The sequence below is a fragment of the Heloderma suspectum genome, chromosome 15, assembly GCF_057233095.1.
Source record: "Heloderma suspectum isolate Gila_16-S chromosome 15, 16-S_ref, whole genome shotgun sequence".
NCBI classification, from domain to species: domain Eukaryota; kingdom Metazoa; phylum Chordata; class Lepidosauria; order Squamata; family Helodermatidae; genus Heloderma; species Heloderma suspectum.
The window spans coordinates 24,018,119-24,034,204 of NC_139472.1; the positions used below are offsets into that span (position 1 = coordinate 24,018,119).

The 16,086-nt window shown below is 59.5% G+C and overlaps 1 protein-coding gene across 5 annotated transcripts; it reads right to left on the reverse strand.

The window, feature by feature from the left end:
* Nucleotides 1-349: 349 nt before the first annotated feature.
* ERRFI1 (ERBB receptor feedback inhibitor 1) lies at nt 350-15,258 on the reverse strand. 5 transcript variants are annotated; one of them, XM_084822130.1, is made up of 6 exons: nt 15,165-15,258; nt 13,886-13,973; nt 4,791-4,988; nt 4,613-4,689; nt 1,881-2,919; nt 350-739 (listed from the first exon to the last, which is right to left on the reverse strand). In XM_084822130.1, exons 3-6 carry the CDS (start codon nt 4,913-4,915, stop codon nt 613-615), a joined length of 1,368 nt encoding a protein of 455 aa, XP_084678256.1. In that variant the 5' UTR covers nt 4,916-4,988; nt 13,886-13,973; nt 15,165-15,258; the 3' UTR covers nt 350-612. The 5 variants fall into 5 exon arrangements, with proteins under 5 accessions (XP_084678256.1, XP_084678255.1, XP_084678254.1 ...); XM_084822129.1 differs by lacking the exon at nt 15,165-15,258 and adding an exon at nt 8,402-8,487; XM_084822128.1 differs by lacking the exon at nt 13,886-13,973.
* Nucleotides 15,259-16,086: the final 828 nt, after the last annotated feature.

Here is a 16,086-nt window from a genome sequence, read left to right on the forward strand (position 1 = left end):
GTCAGGGCAGCTCGGCCCCCGCCCCGAAGCTGGCCTGGCCCGGCCCGGCCACACGCTCGCTGGCCGGGCCGGGCAGGGCAGCCGCCCGCCCTGGGCGGGGCGCCTCCCGCCCACACGCGCGGCGGGAGGCGCCGGAAGGATGCGGCCTCGGCCCTCTTCCCGATAAGCCGCACGGCGTGACTCCGCGGAGCCTCTGCCTGGCACGCCCCAGCTGAACCCGGCAGCAGCCCGATTGCGCAACGGCAGCAGCGGGCCCTCCGCGCGACGCGGGCCTCGCAGGAAAGGGGGTTCGCTCGACTTTATTGAAAAGGGGGGATCCCGCACAAGCCAGCCAAGAAAGGCAAGAGCTGTCCTGTTGTCATAAATAAGGACATAACAACTTTATTACATTCAAGACATGGCAATATCCAAAATACAAAGTGAACTTCATAACGCTTCCTCAATACTGTACACCTGACACGTAACTCTAAGTGCATCATTTCTAGACCATGTACGTCGCCTTCATTTAGTCTGCATTACACCCTGGTCAGCTTTCCCATTCAGCAGGAATTTCTAACTGTAAACAGTTGTGTTTATGTCCATCGGAAGACCACAGCCACAGAGAGACCTCCGTCAGACAGCACCCTTCGCTCTGGGCCTGCAGTCGTGGAACAGCTGATGGAGGGTGGGAAAGGGAGAAAGCAGGCGAGAAAAATGCGGCACCTTTTGCTGAATCCTGAAGGGGTCAAAGAGGGGCTGCCTGCAACAGAGATTCAGAGTGGAAGAAGAGACGGCCAGGCCGCCTTCAAGTGGAGACAAGGAGTTTGCCCACACCACTTGGCCTCCTCCCCCTCCCTGCAGAACACTGAACGGGAACCGGACCCAAGAGCAGCTGGTGCCACGTCGCTATGCCTGCCACACTTCCTGCCACAAGAACAGAAGCTGGACCTATTTTTAAGGCGTTCATTGCCTCCCCTCTGAAGCTGCCCCTTCTCTTAGCTCCAGCGGCAGCACAAACCAGACATGCCATGGGTTCAGAGACCAGCATGGCCCCTGCTTCAGGTTCACGACGAGGATGACAACCACAACCGTGGGCCAAGAGAGACCCGTGTATGTTGGTCTCAGCCAGAGGAGCGCCCATGGTGTTGTGCCCGGCGTTTTTGACTAGGCCAGCGGGGGAAAAGGAGTTCAGGCACTGCAGGCGAGGTCCCCTCCCCCCGCCCCACCTTTAGCCATCCAAACTCTAGCGAGTCTGCAAAGTGGGGAAAGGGCTGGCGGGCTCCCACCTCTCGCCCCCATGGGGGCCATTCCTGGCGCAGGACAGGCCTCCCCTGGGCAGAGAAGAGGAACCATTGGCAGGAAAGGGATTCAGGCGGCTGCCTGCTGGCTCCACAGCCCCAGGCTGCTCCCGCCTAGGTCCAGCCGCTCGCCCAACTCACGGGACTGCCATTCTTGCCCTGCTTGAGCAGGTTTCCAAGCATCGGGCACTACACCAGAAGACCAGACGCCGGGCCAGCCACGGCTGTGCGCACACCAGGCTTTCCCAGGCCTTCTTCTGAGCACACCCATGAGAACAGAAAGCCAAGCAGCATGGCGGGGGCGCTGCAGCACAGCCGCTTCGCCACGGCCACTGGCATGCGCCTCTCCTCAAGTGCAGGAGCCACTCCGCTGCAGGCAGCCCTCAGAGAGCAGCTTGTCCCCAGCCCCCCCTTAGCTGGCTCGCATCCCATCCCTACGGCGAGACCACGCAAGGCCAGTGTTTGCGCTTCACAGGGCCGGTGGAGCCAGTCGTGCCCACTCCAGCCAGCCTGGCCGTCTCGCCCTTCTGCTCGCTCCAGAGCTGCTGCTGCCCGTCCACACCAACACCGGCCTCCTCCGCTTCCTGGAAGAACTTCTCATACCTGTCCAGGTAGGGAGGCCTTTCTGGCAACAGGTAGTAGTGCGTGGAGCTGACTTTCTTGCCATTCTCAATGATGGGCAGGATGCACGGGGCCTTGTGGGCTGAGCCTTCGCTGTGCTGCCTCCGGAGGGCTTTGCTGCTGACATACTTGGGGTCGGGGGCAAAACTCTGGGTGGGGGGCATCACGCCGTTGAAGTAGGAGGGCACGCTCTTGGGGCTTGGCGTCCGAGAGCGGCTCCGGGAGACAGGCTCCCTGGGTGGCACCTTGGGGGGCTTTTCCTCATCGCTGGAGGCGCTGGAGGCGACCTCGGCTGACCACCGCCGGTGGTCTGGCTTGAGCACGCGGGGAGGGATGGGGGCCCTGGGCGGGACCTCGGGCTTGTCGTCATCAGAGCTGGGGGAGGCCCTGTGGAAGTGGCCCGAGGCCCTTGCCACTGGCTTGTGGAAGGAGCCGGCTGGCCCAGAATGGGAGCGCCGCAAGCGGCGGTGCGGCTGCTGTGGGGGCGGAGGGCAGCCGCTCGCCATGCAGCCGCTCTGCTTCGCCGAGGTGGCGGGGGGCTCCGCGGATGTCTGCCCTGCCGGGGCGTCCATGTAGGCATAGTTGATCTGCCCGCAGCCCCGGAAGCTCCGCCTGCCTTGTGAGGCGGCTTTGAAGGTCGGGCTGCTGCAGTTCTCCAGCAAAAGGTCCGTGTCGGAGCTGGTCAGGAACGCGACTTCCCTGTCCACCTCGTCAGGCAGGAGGTCTGCAGCAGTGGGCAGCGGGGGCAGCGGCCGGGCACTGCGCTCGCTCAAAGGCACCGGGGGGGAGAGAAGCGGCAGCGGCCCACTTTTCATGGGGGCGTGAGGAGGCGTCTCGTCAGGATCACTGCTCAGGCTCACAGAGAGCCCGCTAAAGCCAGGAAGGATGCGACCCTCTGGGTCTAAAGCAGGCTGCTCGGTCAGGGGGCTCAGCAGAGGAGGGCTGGGTGTCAGGGGCGAGACGTGGCTGCCGTTCTCTGCACAGCTGTGGCCTTGGACTGCATCAGGGTAGGAAAGGTGACCTAGGAGGAGAGACAGTGGCAAGTAAGGACACGTGGCTTGAACCTCAAGCAACAAAGCATCCCCCCCAGCCCCCCCACCTGCTTTTCAAGAGGACGGAAGGAGAGGAGGCTGGATCAGGCCTGAAGGCCCCCAGTCCCACTTCCCGCAGCAGCCAACAAGACACTTCTGAGAAGTGCAGAAGCCAGGCAGGAAGGCCACAGCTGTATCTTGGCATCGGTTCCTGGAACGTGGGGCTCCTTTGAAGGGAGACAGCTTTGGACCCCAGAGGCCGTGTTTAGCTAATGAGCACACAGGGGGACTGCTGGATCAGAGCAAACGGAGCCCACCCGTGGTCAACCTGCTGTTGGAAAGGCCATGGTTACCCCTCCCCTGCCCAGCAGCTTCTGTGCCATCCCATATTACTTCTGAACATGGAGGTCTCATCTGGCTCTCCTGGCTAACAGCCACCGACAAGGCGATGTTCCCCCATGAATCAAGGGCTCCCTTCTCCCCACAGCCAAGGGGGCAACTGTTTCTCTCGTTGGGAGTCAGCCTCTTTGTCCTGATCTGCACACGTGCTTCCTTACTCAGGGAAGGGGGGATAGCGGAAGGCCCCACATGCCCTTTTTAGGCTGCCCCAATCTCTTTCTCCACCTCAAGATCACCCTCCGGGTTTTGGCCAGTGGGCCAGCAGGGGTCCCCACAGAGCTACCCGACTTGTACAGCCTGGCATTTCTTCTGACAAAGGTCCCAGGCCTGAACTGGTCTGCCCTGCGGTTCCCGGGACAGGCCCTCTCAGCCCTCTTTCCAGGGGACCACGCCGCCGGCGGAAATCTGCTCAGCCGACACAGAACAGCCTTGCAAGAAAAGGCTCCAGGGGTGCGAGAGCAGCAGTGTCCAACTGCCCCCCGTGTCCCAGGGCTCCCGCGCTGCACCACCAGGCACAGCACCCCGCCCTGGCATGGGCCTTGCGGCACCCGCACAGGGGCGTCTGTTGGGAACGCCACACGGCAAGGCCCCGCAGAAGTGTCCGCAGGCAGAAGCCCAGGCTTTGGGGCATGAATTCAGGCCGGCAGAGCCCAGTCATGTTTCATGCCCTCCTGTTCCCACACAGAAGCACCCCCACTGCACCTGGGAGGCAGACCAGTTGCCGCCGGTAGCCACGAAGGGGCCCCGGTCCCTTTCCGCTCACCCGACGAGCTGCCACAAGCCACGCGCTGCACCCGTGTGGGCGGGCAGGCTCGGGAGAGCAAGAGGCCTGCTGCAGGGACCAAAAGGGGCCGCTCAACGGTGGCAAGCCCCACTCCTGCAGAGCTCAGCCACAGCTCCTGGCAGACTCCCGTGGTACCTTCAAGAGCAGCAAGTCGGCGGTGGCAAAGGCTGTGGCGCATCCTTGCGAGAATGGGTGTGGAGGCATGTGCATCCGTGTGGGCACGTGGATGTGTGTGAGAGAGAAGGGCGAGGCGAGGGGGCGCCCGCAGCGGCGGCGCTCTTCACTTGGCCTCAGCGCCTCCCTCTCAGGCCCCAGCAGCCCTGACAACCTTGCCCCCCCCCCACCGAGAACCTCAAGTTGACATGGCGACCCAGCTGCCACCTGCACGCCACTCCGAAAATGCGACCCATGAGGGAATGCAGTCCCTGCGGGAAGAAGGCTCCCCACTCCTTTTAAAGCCATGCGTAAAATGGACACAGACAACTTCCCCGTGTACCTACCAATGGGTGTTAAGCGACGCTGCGCAGACGAGTTCAGACCGTAAGCCGCTGCGACAGGGTCCATGCTAAAGAAGGGGCTGAGAGAGAGGGGGGGGTAGGGCAGGGCATCAGTGGATGAAGCAGGGACCCTCAGGGAAGGCCCACGAGGTGCCCGGCGCCCGCTCGCAACGGCACTCACTTCTCGAAGCTGCCGCCGTGGCTGCTCCAACAGGCCTTCAGGCTGCCGAGGCCTTGCCCACCAGGGAGGAATGCCGTCTTCAGGGGCAGCCTCATCTTGGGAGCCGCAACACCCGCTGTGGACATGATGCCCTGCCTAGGCCAGGCTCACTCACTTCACGCAGACGCTGGCAGCGCTCGCCGCAACTCCACAGGCTCCCTTCAGAGGAAGAAAGGTGTCGGCCAAAGTCCCCACAGCAAAGCCCAGGCAGACACACACACAGCGCCCTCTGCGATGCTCACTGCAGCAGCCGGTCCTCTGGCCGAGGGGGGACGCCCTTATGGGGCCGTCCTACCTTGGCAAACCTGGGATTCTCGGTCTGTCCCCAAAAGCTCGCTGGCTGGCCCAGTCAGAATCCCAACACGTCTGAGACGGGGCAGGGGGCGCTGCACGGGGGGCGGGAAGAGCCTGGCCAGACAGAGGCAGTGCATGCACTGCCCGGGCAGCAAAGCGCGGCTGAAACTGCTCTACTCCCGAGGAGGGCCACACAACACAGCAAACCGCGACGCCTGAAGCAGCGCACCGAAGGCGCTCCAGATGCTGCCGGACTACAACTCCCATCCTTCTTGGCCACTGCTGGCTGGGGCTCATGGGAGTCAGCATCCAACCCCACCAAGCACATTTTGCCCTCTGGGGATTTTGATGCTGAAGTATGCTCTGAATCCCCCCCAAAACCAAAAATATCCTTGTACTGAGGCAGAGCACAGCCCACTTCTTAGCACAGCTTCTCTGACTGGGAAAAGCAGATGGTCCTGGGTTTATGCGACACCCCCGAAAAAGCCTGGCTTGGTGGAGGAGGCTGGGGTGGTCTCCACAAGCCTTACATGGAGTCCTCTCCAAAGATCTCCTCCCAGACTCCTCAGTTCTTTGGGAGAGCAGCTTCCTAGTGGTCCAAGTGCCACTATATGAGCCATTAACCCCCATCCCAACTAGCCTGCCTCCAAGAAGCACAGGGGAGTCTGTTGGCCACCCCATTTTAAGCTGCAAAACAGGTTAGGCTGGGAGTGTGGAAGCAGATCACCCGGCTGCGTAGGGATTCGAACTCAGCTCATCCTGGCCTAACTGCAACCCTCTGAACTGTGGCCAGAGCACAGGACAACGGCTGAGGTCAAGCAAAGTTGTCCATACACAATTAATTAACTGAGGGCTCTAACTCAGAATAAACAGGGTAAATTCCATCCTTGTTAATAGATTAACCACAACCACAAGGAGAACTTCAAATTCACTGAACCCCACTGAGCATGTTTTTGAAGCAAGGGGTGTGTGTGTTGGGGGGGAGGAGGGAGACCCAGGGTTTGATTTTTGGTTATATAAACACAGCCTATATAAATAGATCTTTCCTGGAAGACACTTAGCCATTACACAGGCTGATAACCAGAGAGCAGGAGAGAGATACGGGCCTGGAAACGTCAGCCTCTTTCCCACTGCACAGCACCAGGTGCCCAGTAAGAGGAGAGGAAAGGGAGCTGCCAGGAAGGGAAGCTCCCCGCTCACAGGAAGGGGCACGCCAAGGGTGGCAAAGTCAGGTCTTTCCCGTGTGGAAAAGCTGCCCTTCCTGCTCCACGTGTGCCCTTCCCAGGGGCCCAGCCTGCCGCTCCCTCCCTGCCCCCATGGACCTCGCACGGGTCCCAGTCCAAGCAGAGCCACAGGGACGCCCCGGGAGGCCTCCACTTCTCCACGCCCCCTTGTGCCAAATGGACTCTGGCAGCACAGGCAGGGCGAGGAGGCTGTCCGGGGGCAGCAGGCGGAGGGTGGTGGGGCAAGGACTGCGTCTCTTGGAACAGCATCACCATAACCCACGGATTCAAGACGTTGAACACTCCTTGGGGTGACCTAGAAAACAGGCTTGAGGGCTTGCAAATCAGCACCCCTGGGAATGGCTGCTTGCTGGCCCCAGAGAGGGCCATTCTTCCCGCAGCCGCCGCCACCGACGCAAAGGAGGCCTGTCGAGACCAGCAGACAGAGGCCCCCCTGCCCCGAGCATCAGCTTGCTTGTTCTGCTCCGTGGGTTGTGGGCCCCACCTAATTATTTCCAATGGATGCTTCCACTTAGCCCGACCTACTTCTACATGGATTAAAGGCGATGAAAGAAGCAACCCTCACACACTTTCTGGAGATTCAACTCATGCCCATCAATGAGAAGCTGAAAAGAGGCTCCACCAGTCACCTCCCTCCTCCTGACCCAGCAAATGGGTGAGAAATGTCCAGGGAGCCACGAAGCTGCAGTGGGCCTGCGGGGGTGGGGGGTGCTGGCATCTCTAGGGCAGCCTATATGTTTGCAAATGTAGGGTACAAACATGGGACCCAAAGGGAGGGAAGGCAAAACTGTAAAGCTCCTCGGGGCTGTGATCTGTGGCACAGTTGCCCAGGAATAAACCCCACTCTGTTCAACTTCTGAACATGCGTACACAGGATCAGGCCATAAGCCCACCAGAATGTGTGCAATTTGTGGCATTGGGGGGGGCCCTCTGGCAGGTTGACCAGAGGTGATTCTGACCCCCCCCTTCCCCCCCCCCCCCGGACATGCCTCTCTGGAAGACATGGAGCTCACAGCAGTGGCGGGCAGCAGAGGCAGCCACTGGGCCCCAAGGAAGATGCACAGGCCTGACACAGTTGGGGGAAGCAGCTCCCCCCACGCCCGTTTCCCCTCGGCCCACACCAAGGCTTCCCCGCCCCTAGATGGTGGCTCTCCCGGAGGTCTGCTGCTGCCCACATACCCCAAGTGGGATGCTCAGGGAACCACGGTCATCTTAGCAGCTGCCCTGTGGGGAAGGAAGACGGTGCCCCCTTGCCATGCCAAATTCTGCAGCCAATTCAAATTCTGCAACTGCCACTATCTCATGCGCTTTTGTGAAGCCATTTTTACTATTTGGCACAAGCAAATCTGTTTCCACTCCTCCTGGTGAAGGGCAAGGGCCCCTCCCATGGCCTACGGCCCATCACCCCAGGAATCTTAGCCAGCTCCTCAGCCCAGTTCAGCACCTTGGATTTCAACAGGCAATGTCGACCCTGCTATGAAGTGGATCTTCATGGCCATAAGGGACTAGAAACCTGCCTCTTTTCCCTTTTAACAAAACCAGATTCTTTGGAAGTGGAACTCAGCCACTAAGGCATCCCTGCTTGACCATGTTCAGTCCTACTTGACTCTCCCAGGGCAGTCAAAGGTCAGCTCTTGGTCCACAGCATTGTCATCAATGAGAAATGAACACTCCCAGAAGCCAGAGATCCACTTTGGGAAGAATTGGGCAAGAACTGAGAGTTGAGCTTGAACCAAAACTTGTTTCCACTGATGCTCTGAGTGTGCTGCTAGCATTTCGGAACCATAGCACAATGTCTTATCACAATCATTTTGGTTTTTTATTGGCTCCATCTGACTGAACAGCTCCTGCAGCACCAGTGTGGAATAGTGGGGTACAAATTTAATAAATCATATGGAGCTGCTCACCAGGGGCACTGAAATCTGAGCCGCTGATGGAGGTTTTTCTGACCTGCGTTTAGTATTTCCCAAAGCACAGCAGCACAGTCAGAACCCTGAGCTCTGGCTGGATTTAACCTTGATTTGTCACACTAACCTTAGTTAAGATGCCAGACAAGCAATGAAACCAGGGCTTTGCTTGACAGTGGCTACGGGGATGCACGCGCAACAACTTCAAGTCACCTTGGAAGCAAAGAGAAAAACAAAGTGCCTTAACCACGTTCACAGGAAGCAAGCCATGATTCGCAAACCCACTTCAAACACTGGTTTTGTGTTCCATGTTGCAGCCAATTCTTGACCACAATTTAGGCATTCAGTTGCCTTGTTCAAAGGGGACACATGGCGGTTATTATGTGTTGCCACGCTGCAGGGCCTGTGATGCTGCCATTGCAGAATAGGAACGGGAGGAGGGATTGGCCACCAGGAAAAGGACGTGGCATAAGACTTGGCTGGAGAACAGTCCAGCAATCTATTTGTGCCCATAGCAAGTCGATTACAAGACAGCAGACAGCCATTTCACTTCCTGGGGTTCTGGGAAGAGACAACGTGCGGTTCTCCTCCTGCTCTGTGTAAGACAGAGCTGCATTTATCTGGTCTACATTTTTAACCAGGAGGAAGAGAAGGTGGCAGAAGCTGCTCTTCTCTCTTCCTCTCTCTCTAGCAGTAACCTAGTTTTGCCTACTTAGCCACCAAGTATTGTGAGCAAACCTCAAGAGGAGGAGGAGGAGGAGGGAGGGAGGCATTGCTACCAGCCAAGTCATGGGCTCAGCCAGCAGCTCTTCCCTGTTCAACAACCTCCATGACGCAATTTCCTCCTGCTGGTTTGCAGCCACTTTTAACACACTCCTAAACTATTGCAGGTCTCTGTAAAACCCTGGAGGAAAAGAAACCCACACAGGCCCTCGCTGCAGACTCCCTACTTCCTGGAAGTCCTAAAACAGATGCATTTCAGCTCTGAACAGCCAGTTACATAACTGGATGTGTGGTGTCATGGCCATCTTCTGCTCCCAGGTAGATGCCAGGGAACTACAGCTTTCTGCCAAACACAGAGATTGCAACAGAGATCTAGGCTTTGACAACAGCCTGTTATTTCCTCCGCACCACAATCATTCAGCCGGGGTGATAAGCACGCCCCGGCCCAGCTCTTTTTCCATGAAGTGCCCAGCCTCCCTCCTAAACACACCTCCTCCGTCTCAGAGGGCAACTTGAGCAGGGGGTCTGGCGAGCTATTCATCTGGCCGGAATGGCCACCTGCCTGGGCAAGGAGACCGCTCCAAGGAGGCACCAGCCGCCACCCGAACCAAGCCATGCAACCTAACCAGGATCTCACAAATAACTGGAGCTGCCCCCCATGCCCGTCATCTTCTGTCTGTCCCCCTGTTACCGGTCACAGGCCTTGCTGGCCCCTCCTCTCCTCCATTCGCCCTGGACTCTAATGTGGCATGTGCGGGCAGACAGCCTGACAAAGACTTGTGGACTAGAAGCTTTTGCAGGTTCATCCATTGGACTGCCCTCAAATTCCTGACTTCTCCAATAAAGTGACATCTACTGGGTAGGTTCAGGACCCTTCACTACCTGAACAGGACCTGGTGCTAAAGGGACTCAAAGATGGGCCTTGTTCTGTTTGCAAGTCAAGGCAGGTTCCTATGTGAATTCCAGAGTGGGTGTGTGGGGCTTAGAATCATAGAATAGTAGGGTTGGAAGGGGCCTACAAGGCCACTGGGTCCAACCCCCTGCTCAATGCAGGAATCCAAGTCAGAGCATCCCTGACAGATGGCTGCCCAGCCTCATCTTGAATGCCTCCAGTGGGGGAGAGCCCACCACCTCCCTAGGTAATGAGTTCCATTGTCGTACTGCTCTAACAGTCAGGAAGTTTTTCCTGACGTTCAGCCGGAATCTGGCTTCCTGTCACTTGAGCCCATTATTCCATGTCCTGCACTTTGGGATGATCGAGAAGAGATCCTGGCCTTCCTCTCTGTGACAACCTTTCGAGTACTTGAAGAGCGCTATTCTGTCCCCCTCCGTCTTCTCTTCTCAAGGCTAAACATGCCCAGTTCTTTCAGTCTCTCCTCATAGGGCTTTGTTTCCAGTCCCCTGATCATCTTTGTTGCCCTCCTCTGAACCCTCTCCAGCTTGTCTGCATCCTTCTTCAAGTGTGGTGCCCAGAACTGGACACAGTACTCCAGATGAGGCCTAAGCAGTGCTGAGTAGAGGGGAACTAGTACTTCCCGGGATTTGGAAGCTATGCTTCTATTAATGCAGCCCAAAAGAGCATTGGCCTTTTTTGCAGCCACATCAAATTGTTGCCTCATATTCAGCTTGTGATCGACAACAATTCCAAGATCAACAGTGTTGGATCAATGTTTCTGACACTGCACATTTTTAGTTTTATTATTTACTGTGCCTTCAATTTCTAAGTGTTTGAAAATTGTTAAGCATGTTGTCTGGCTTTACGCTGTTTGAACTTTGAGGAATAGCAGTAGAAAGAGGCAGTAAACAAGCTCTTGTCAAGGAAGACACGGACCTTCCAAACACGGACCTGCGGAAGAGCCCACAGAGCCCTCTTTTGGGCATCCCACCACACAAGCTGCGCGGCTGGGAAAAAACACAACACACCCTCACTGCAGTCGCATGAACCGGAGCCTCTCAGTGTGGCTGCAGACAGCCACTCCACCACCACCCTTCCCATGGACATCTCGCTGGAGCTGCTACACCCAGAGGAACCCAAGAGTATCTGAATCAGCCCTACATGGCGAAGCTGGGACTTTGTCTCTTCTCAATGCTGCTCTGTATTCTAATGGACTGGAGCCATGCACAGATGTTTGTGTGTGTGTGTGTGGAGGGAGGGAGGGAGGGATAGTGATCGTGGCAGTAAGCCCACCCCATCCACACACCGGGTGCCACACACCTGCTGGTGTATTTGTACAGAGCCCCAGGTGTGGGCAGGTATGGAAAACACAATCTGCATGCTGCGAATACCACATGAGCCTGGTCTACCTGGTAGGTTCCTGTGTAAACACTCAACTGCATAGGCGGATACAGGATGTAGAGAATGGGCAGGCTGCACCCCCACAATCACAACTGTGCCCCCCTGTACATATGTTGAACATCTGCACGGGGTCTGAAGTTTCAAGGGGGAACGGCATTGGGAATTTGTATCAAAGCAGACAAGGAGGCAGAGAAGTGGGGCAAAATTGGGCCACAGTTCAGCAAGCAGGTTGGGATGGCAACAGAGGAGAGGCAGGAAGGAGAGCAGAGAGAAGGCCGGACAGATTCTGAAACAAAGGCAAAATTCTACGCCAAGGACAGCTGAATTTCACAACCTGTGTAACTCGTAAAAGTCCAGCCAAATTGTGCTGGACTTTTAAATGCATTGTTTACCCTTCAGCTCCCCCAGTGGCGGTGGGGGAGGGGGCCGCAGCCCCATGGCGCCTCCATCTTCTGGCTTTGGAAGCTTCTCCAGGTATTGCCTGCAAGCCGATGAGGGCTAAGCACTTGGCTCCCACCCCACCTCCAGGTCAACCTTGATTTCTGTGCATATTTCCAAACAGTTGTGTTTTTTCTGAGTGTATGAGGAATGCAGCCCTGGGCTTGCTTAGAACAAAGCGGGGGTGGGGGAACACCCCACAAGTTTAAATCTGAGGCAGAGGAAAGGAGCGAAACCAGATCAGGAAGAAAAGACAGCACAAGCAGGATGGGAAGAGGGCTGGGGCAGCAACGCCCACAGGCAGGATGCTGAAAGAGCCCTCGCCTCCCACTCAGGAGGGAGCCCATCGGTCAGGGAGCCACAAAGCGGGACGTTCATCCCTGCGGAGCCACCCTCCTTGTGCCGCAGAAGCACAGCACTGCTCGCCCCGGCCTGAAAAGCAAGGTCAAGGGCCAGGCCCCTGAGCGCGGAAGAGTCCGCCCCCTCCTCCGTTCCTGACACTGAGGAAGGAGCGGGACAGCAGGGGCGCAAGGACATCGCTTCCGAAAGGAGTTGTGGCTCTGGACAAAGACAATGGCGTGTGTGCTAGGGAGGAGGCAGGGGCGTGCTGGTGGCGCTCAAAGACGCAAGTCCCCCACTGCCGTGGCCTTGTGAGGAAACCCAGTCTCAGTCTTGCCGCCCACGATATGGAGCTGAGAATGCTGGCTCACCTTACAGGGCAAGCTTGAGTATCCCAGTTGCAAGGATGACAGGGCGGGACTTAGAATGTTTAGAAAACGAATCTATAAAATCTTACAAATACTACTGTGCTCCTCAGGTCTTATCCCCACCAGCCAGAGCTCAGGAGAGAAAGGATAGTTTGTTCAGCTGCTGAAGTTGGTGGAAGGGACAGCCAGGCAGGCTCTTTTCGGGGTGCTTATGTGGGGGGGGGGGAGAAAGCACTGTGCACATGAAAAATGCAAGGAAGACCCACAGTGGCAGGAAAGGAAGCAATCTTTTGCCTCGAAAACTCAACCTTTTGCAAATATCTCCTTTTTCTGGTCGGTATTAACAAAAACGTGGGAGAAGCCAGTGAGCTGGATATTCCAAGTTACTTTAGCCCCACAACCACAGGCAGCAGGGACAAAGCCTGTCTTTGTGAAAAGACTCTCCACCCCACCCCTGCAAAGTCAGCAGGGGGACCCTCAGCTCCCTGACCCCTCCGCTGACTTTGACTAATACAGGATCTAAATAGGTAAAGGGGAAACTGACACCCCAGATTTCAACAGGACGAGCCACTGGTACTTAAAGTGGGGTTGGAGGACACTTTGGCCCCAGATGCTGCTGGGACTCTAACTCCCATCAGCCCAGCCAGCATGGCAAATGGTCAGAAATGATGGAAGCTGGAGTCACATCTGGAAGGTTGCAGGTTGACCAGCCCAATTTTGAGCGAAGCATTTTTATGCACCTCACTAGCCTAGCAGGTATGCAACATACCTGGGGACATCCTGGCACAGGTATGCTTTCAGCCAGGTTGCCTGCTGGCTCCTGAGTAGTCCTGAGTAGTCTCCTGGCCAGTAGTGGGCTGCTCACTCTTCACTTCCAGCAGAGGGAGGGAGTTTAAGTTCCCCAAGGCCACCCCCACCCCACACACTGCTATTCAAAGCAGGCCAGTCCATCACTGCAGTCCACCATTTTGTGGATCATGCGGAACTCTGGCTTATATCCAGTTACAAACTGTTTAGCTGATCCTTCTCCTGCAGTTTGACTGCTTAAATTCAAATAAATCTGCCTATTCCTGAAGCCTTAATAAAGGTGCTTTTTTTGAGATCGTGAAGGAAGAATGAGAATTTGGGAAAAGAGAACTGCCACTCACTGCAAAAAGGTCCATCCCCCATCTCATGGAAGCTGTAGACACCACTCATGGTACCCCCAGGCACTGTACACTCCCCCCCCTCCCCGCCCAGGGCAGGAACCCAAGTCATAGAAATTATAACAAGAAATCCAATCATTAAAAATCACAACTCATAGGCCTAGATTAAACTAGTCTGATCCTCTACATTGCTACTACAATGCATCCTTTTAAAGGCTGCCATGGAAGACTCTCACTCTCAGCCACCATGCAAGTCTTGTTTTGAGACTAGACCACATACAAGGAATCCTATGCACACTTACCTGGGAGTAAGCCCCAGAGGTCAACGGGGCTCACACCAGCATAGACATGCAAAGGATAGCACTGTTAGAGGATGCTTCACGGACTACCCTGTGAAGTGAAACAGTCACAAACAGCAGCATCCACAGGGTGGTCCGAGGATGACATTCGAACTCCTCACTGCCGCGGCCCATTTCTCGTGGCCATATCTGAACAGCAGCAGTGCCAGACAGCCCCGTCTCTCTGAAGCCCCACAAATCAGCACAGGGAAACCTGGACTGCTCGGATTTGGTTCGGGAGGAAGTCCTGAACGGCAGAGCTTGGGACGGCTACGGGGACGCCCGCGCCCCTCGCCCGGCCCCCGCCGCTGCGGCAGCCACCCAAGTGCCGGCGGCTTGTTCGTGACCCGGGATGAATCCGCCGCCGCTGCCCGCCGCGGAGCGCACAGCAGCCCCCCGGCGGCGCCTCTGCGGCGCAGGGGGCCGCGCGCTCCCGGGCCCTTCCCCACCACAACGCCCGTTTCCCGGCCCGTCCGCAGCCTGGCGCCGTGGCGTGAAGCGCCTCGCGGCACCCGAAGGCTCCCGCTCCGCGGGCGGCAGCCGGCGGCCGCCAGCCCGCGGGGCCGGGAGAGGCTGCAGCGTCCGCGGCGGGCGCGCGGCGAGGCGCTTCCGCCTCCCCGGCCGGCCCAGCACCGCCGCGTGACTCAGTGGCGCGGCCTGCGCCGCCCGCTCGGCAGGGCCGAGGCGCTCCGGGGCCAGGCCGCCGGGAGCGACTCGCCGCGCGCCGGCCCGCGCCCCCGGCCGCGACGCGCGCGGCTGCGCGGGGCCGGGCCGGGCCGGGCGGCGACGGAGCCGCCGGCGCCACCGGGAGGCCCCTCCGGCTCGGCGCGAGCTCGCCCCACGGCCGCGGCCTGGCGGCGAGTCTCGCCCTGCCGGCGCGGCAGGTGCACCGGCGCCGGCGCGCCGCCGCCCGCCTCCCGGCCGATGGCTACGCCCGGGCGCGCGGCGCTCCTGCCGGCAGCCGCGGAGACCCCTCGCGCGGCGGCGCTGCCGGGGCTGGGCGCGGCGGGCGGGCAGGCGCGCGCCTCGCCTCGCCCCGACCCGACCCCGGGCCGGCAGCCCCGCCCGCTCGCCGCACGCCCGCGTCCAGGGGCGCCCGAGCGCGCGGGAGCCGTCCGCACGCACGCCGCCGGCCGCGGAGAGGAGCCGCCGCGGCGCGCCCCCGCGGCCTCGTGCGCACCGTCCACACGCTCCCTCGGCGCGCGCCGCCCCCCGCGCTCGGCAGGCGCCCGTCCGCGCTTACCCAGAGGGCAGCGCAGGGCTCGGCATGTCCCGCCGCGCCGCGCCGCGCCCGCGCCAGCCGGCTCCTGCTTCGGCGGCCGCCCCGCGACTCAGTCAGGGCAGGCGCGCGCCGCGGCCGCGCTTCATAAAGGGGGGCGGGGCCTCCCCGCGCAAGGCCCGCCCCGCCGAGCGCGGCGAGCCTTAAAGGGGCGACGTCGGCGCCGGGCGCCGCCCCCGCGGAGCCGCCGGGCCAGGGGTGCCGCCCCTTCGGCGCGGGGGACTGGCCGCCCGGCGGGGGGCGCTGTTTCGCCGCGTGGCTCCGGGCGCCGCCGCCCGGCGCGCAAGAGCGGCGCAGGCTCCGCGGCGGGGGCCGGGCGGGCGCGCGCGCGCGCTCCCGGTACGCCGCCTGCCAGCCCTCGAGCGGGGAAGCCGCGCGGAAGCCCTGCTGCGGCCCTCCGGGCGCGCGAAGAGCGGAGGCCGACGCTGCAGGGAAACCCGGGGCGGGAATGGCCCGCGTCTCCCCTCGGGAATGCCCCCCGCTCGAGCGCGGGAAGAGCGCCAGGTGCTGCTGGCGGGGAGTGCGCTGCGTCTCAGTTTCGGGAAGTGCGCTACGTCCCGAAGCCTGGGAGGCCACGGAGGCCCGTAGTTGCCCGCGGCCGCGGGGCTGGTGGTGAGGCAGGACGAGCGAGGTGCCCTCGCAGCGCCTGGGCCGGGCCTCTGTGCGCTTGCGCTGGTCGAAGGCGGGGCCCCAGGGCGCCCTGAGAAACCGCCTCCCAACCCAGACGGGTGCGTGGTTCGGCCGCTCCGCTCGCTCACCCGTCAGAAGGACGGGGTCTTCTCTGCCTCCCACAATCTCACGTGTCTGGGGAACACCTCTGGCACCACTGCAGATGTTTGGGCCATGTTTTGGGACATTTCACAGTCTGCCGTCGGGGCAAGTTATC

Coding starts and splice junctions, on each gene's coding strand:
- ERRFI1 (XM_084822126.1), bottom strand. CDS start 4,915: ATGTCCACAGCGGGTGTTGCGGCTCCCAAGATGAGGCTGCCCCTGAAG. Junction 4,690..4,790: donor CACGGCGGCAGCTTCGAGAA/GTGAGTGCCGTT, acceptor CCTCTCTCTCAG/CCCCTTCTTTAGCATGGACC. Junction 2,920..4,612: donor GCGTCGCTTAACACCCATTG/GTAGGTACACGG, acceptor CTCTCCTCCTAG/GTCACCTTTCCTACCCTGAT.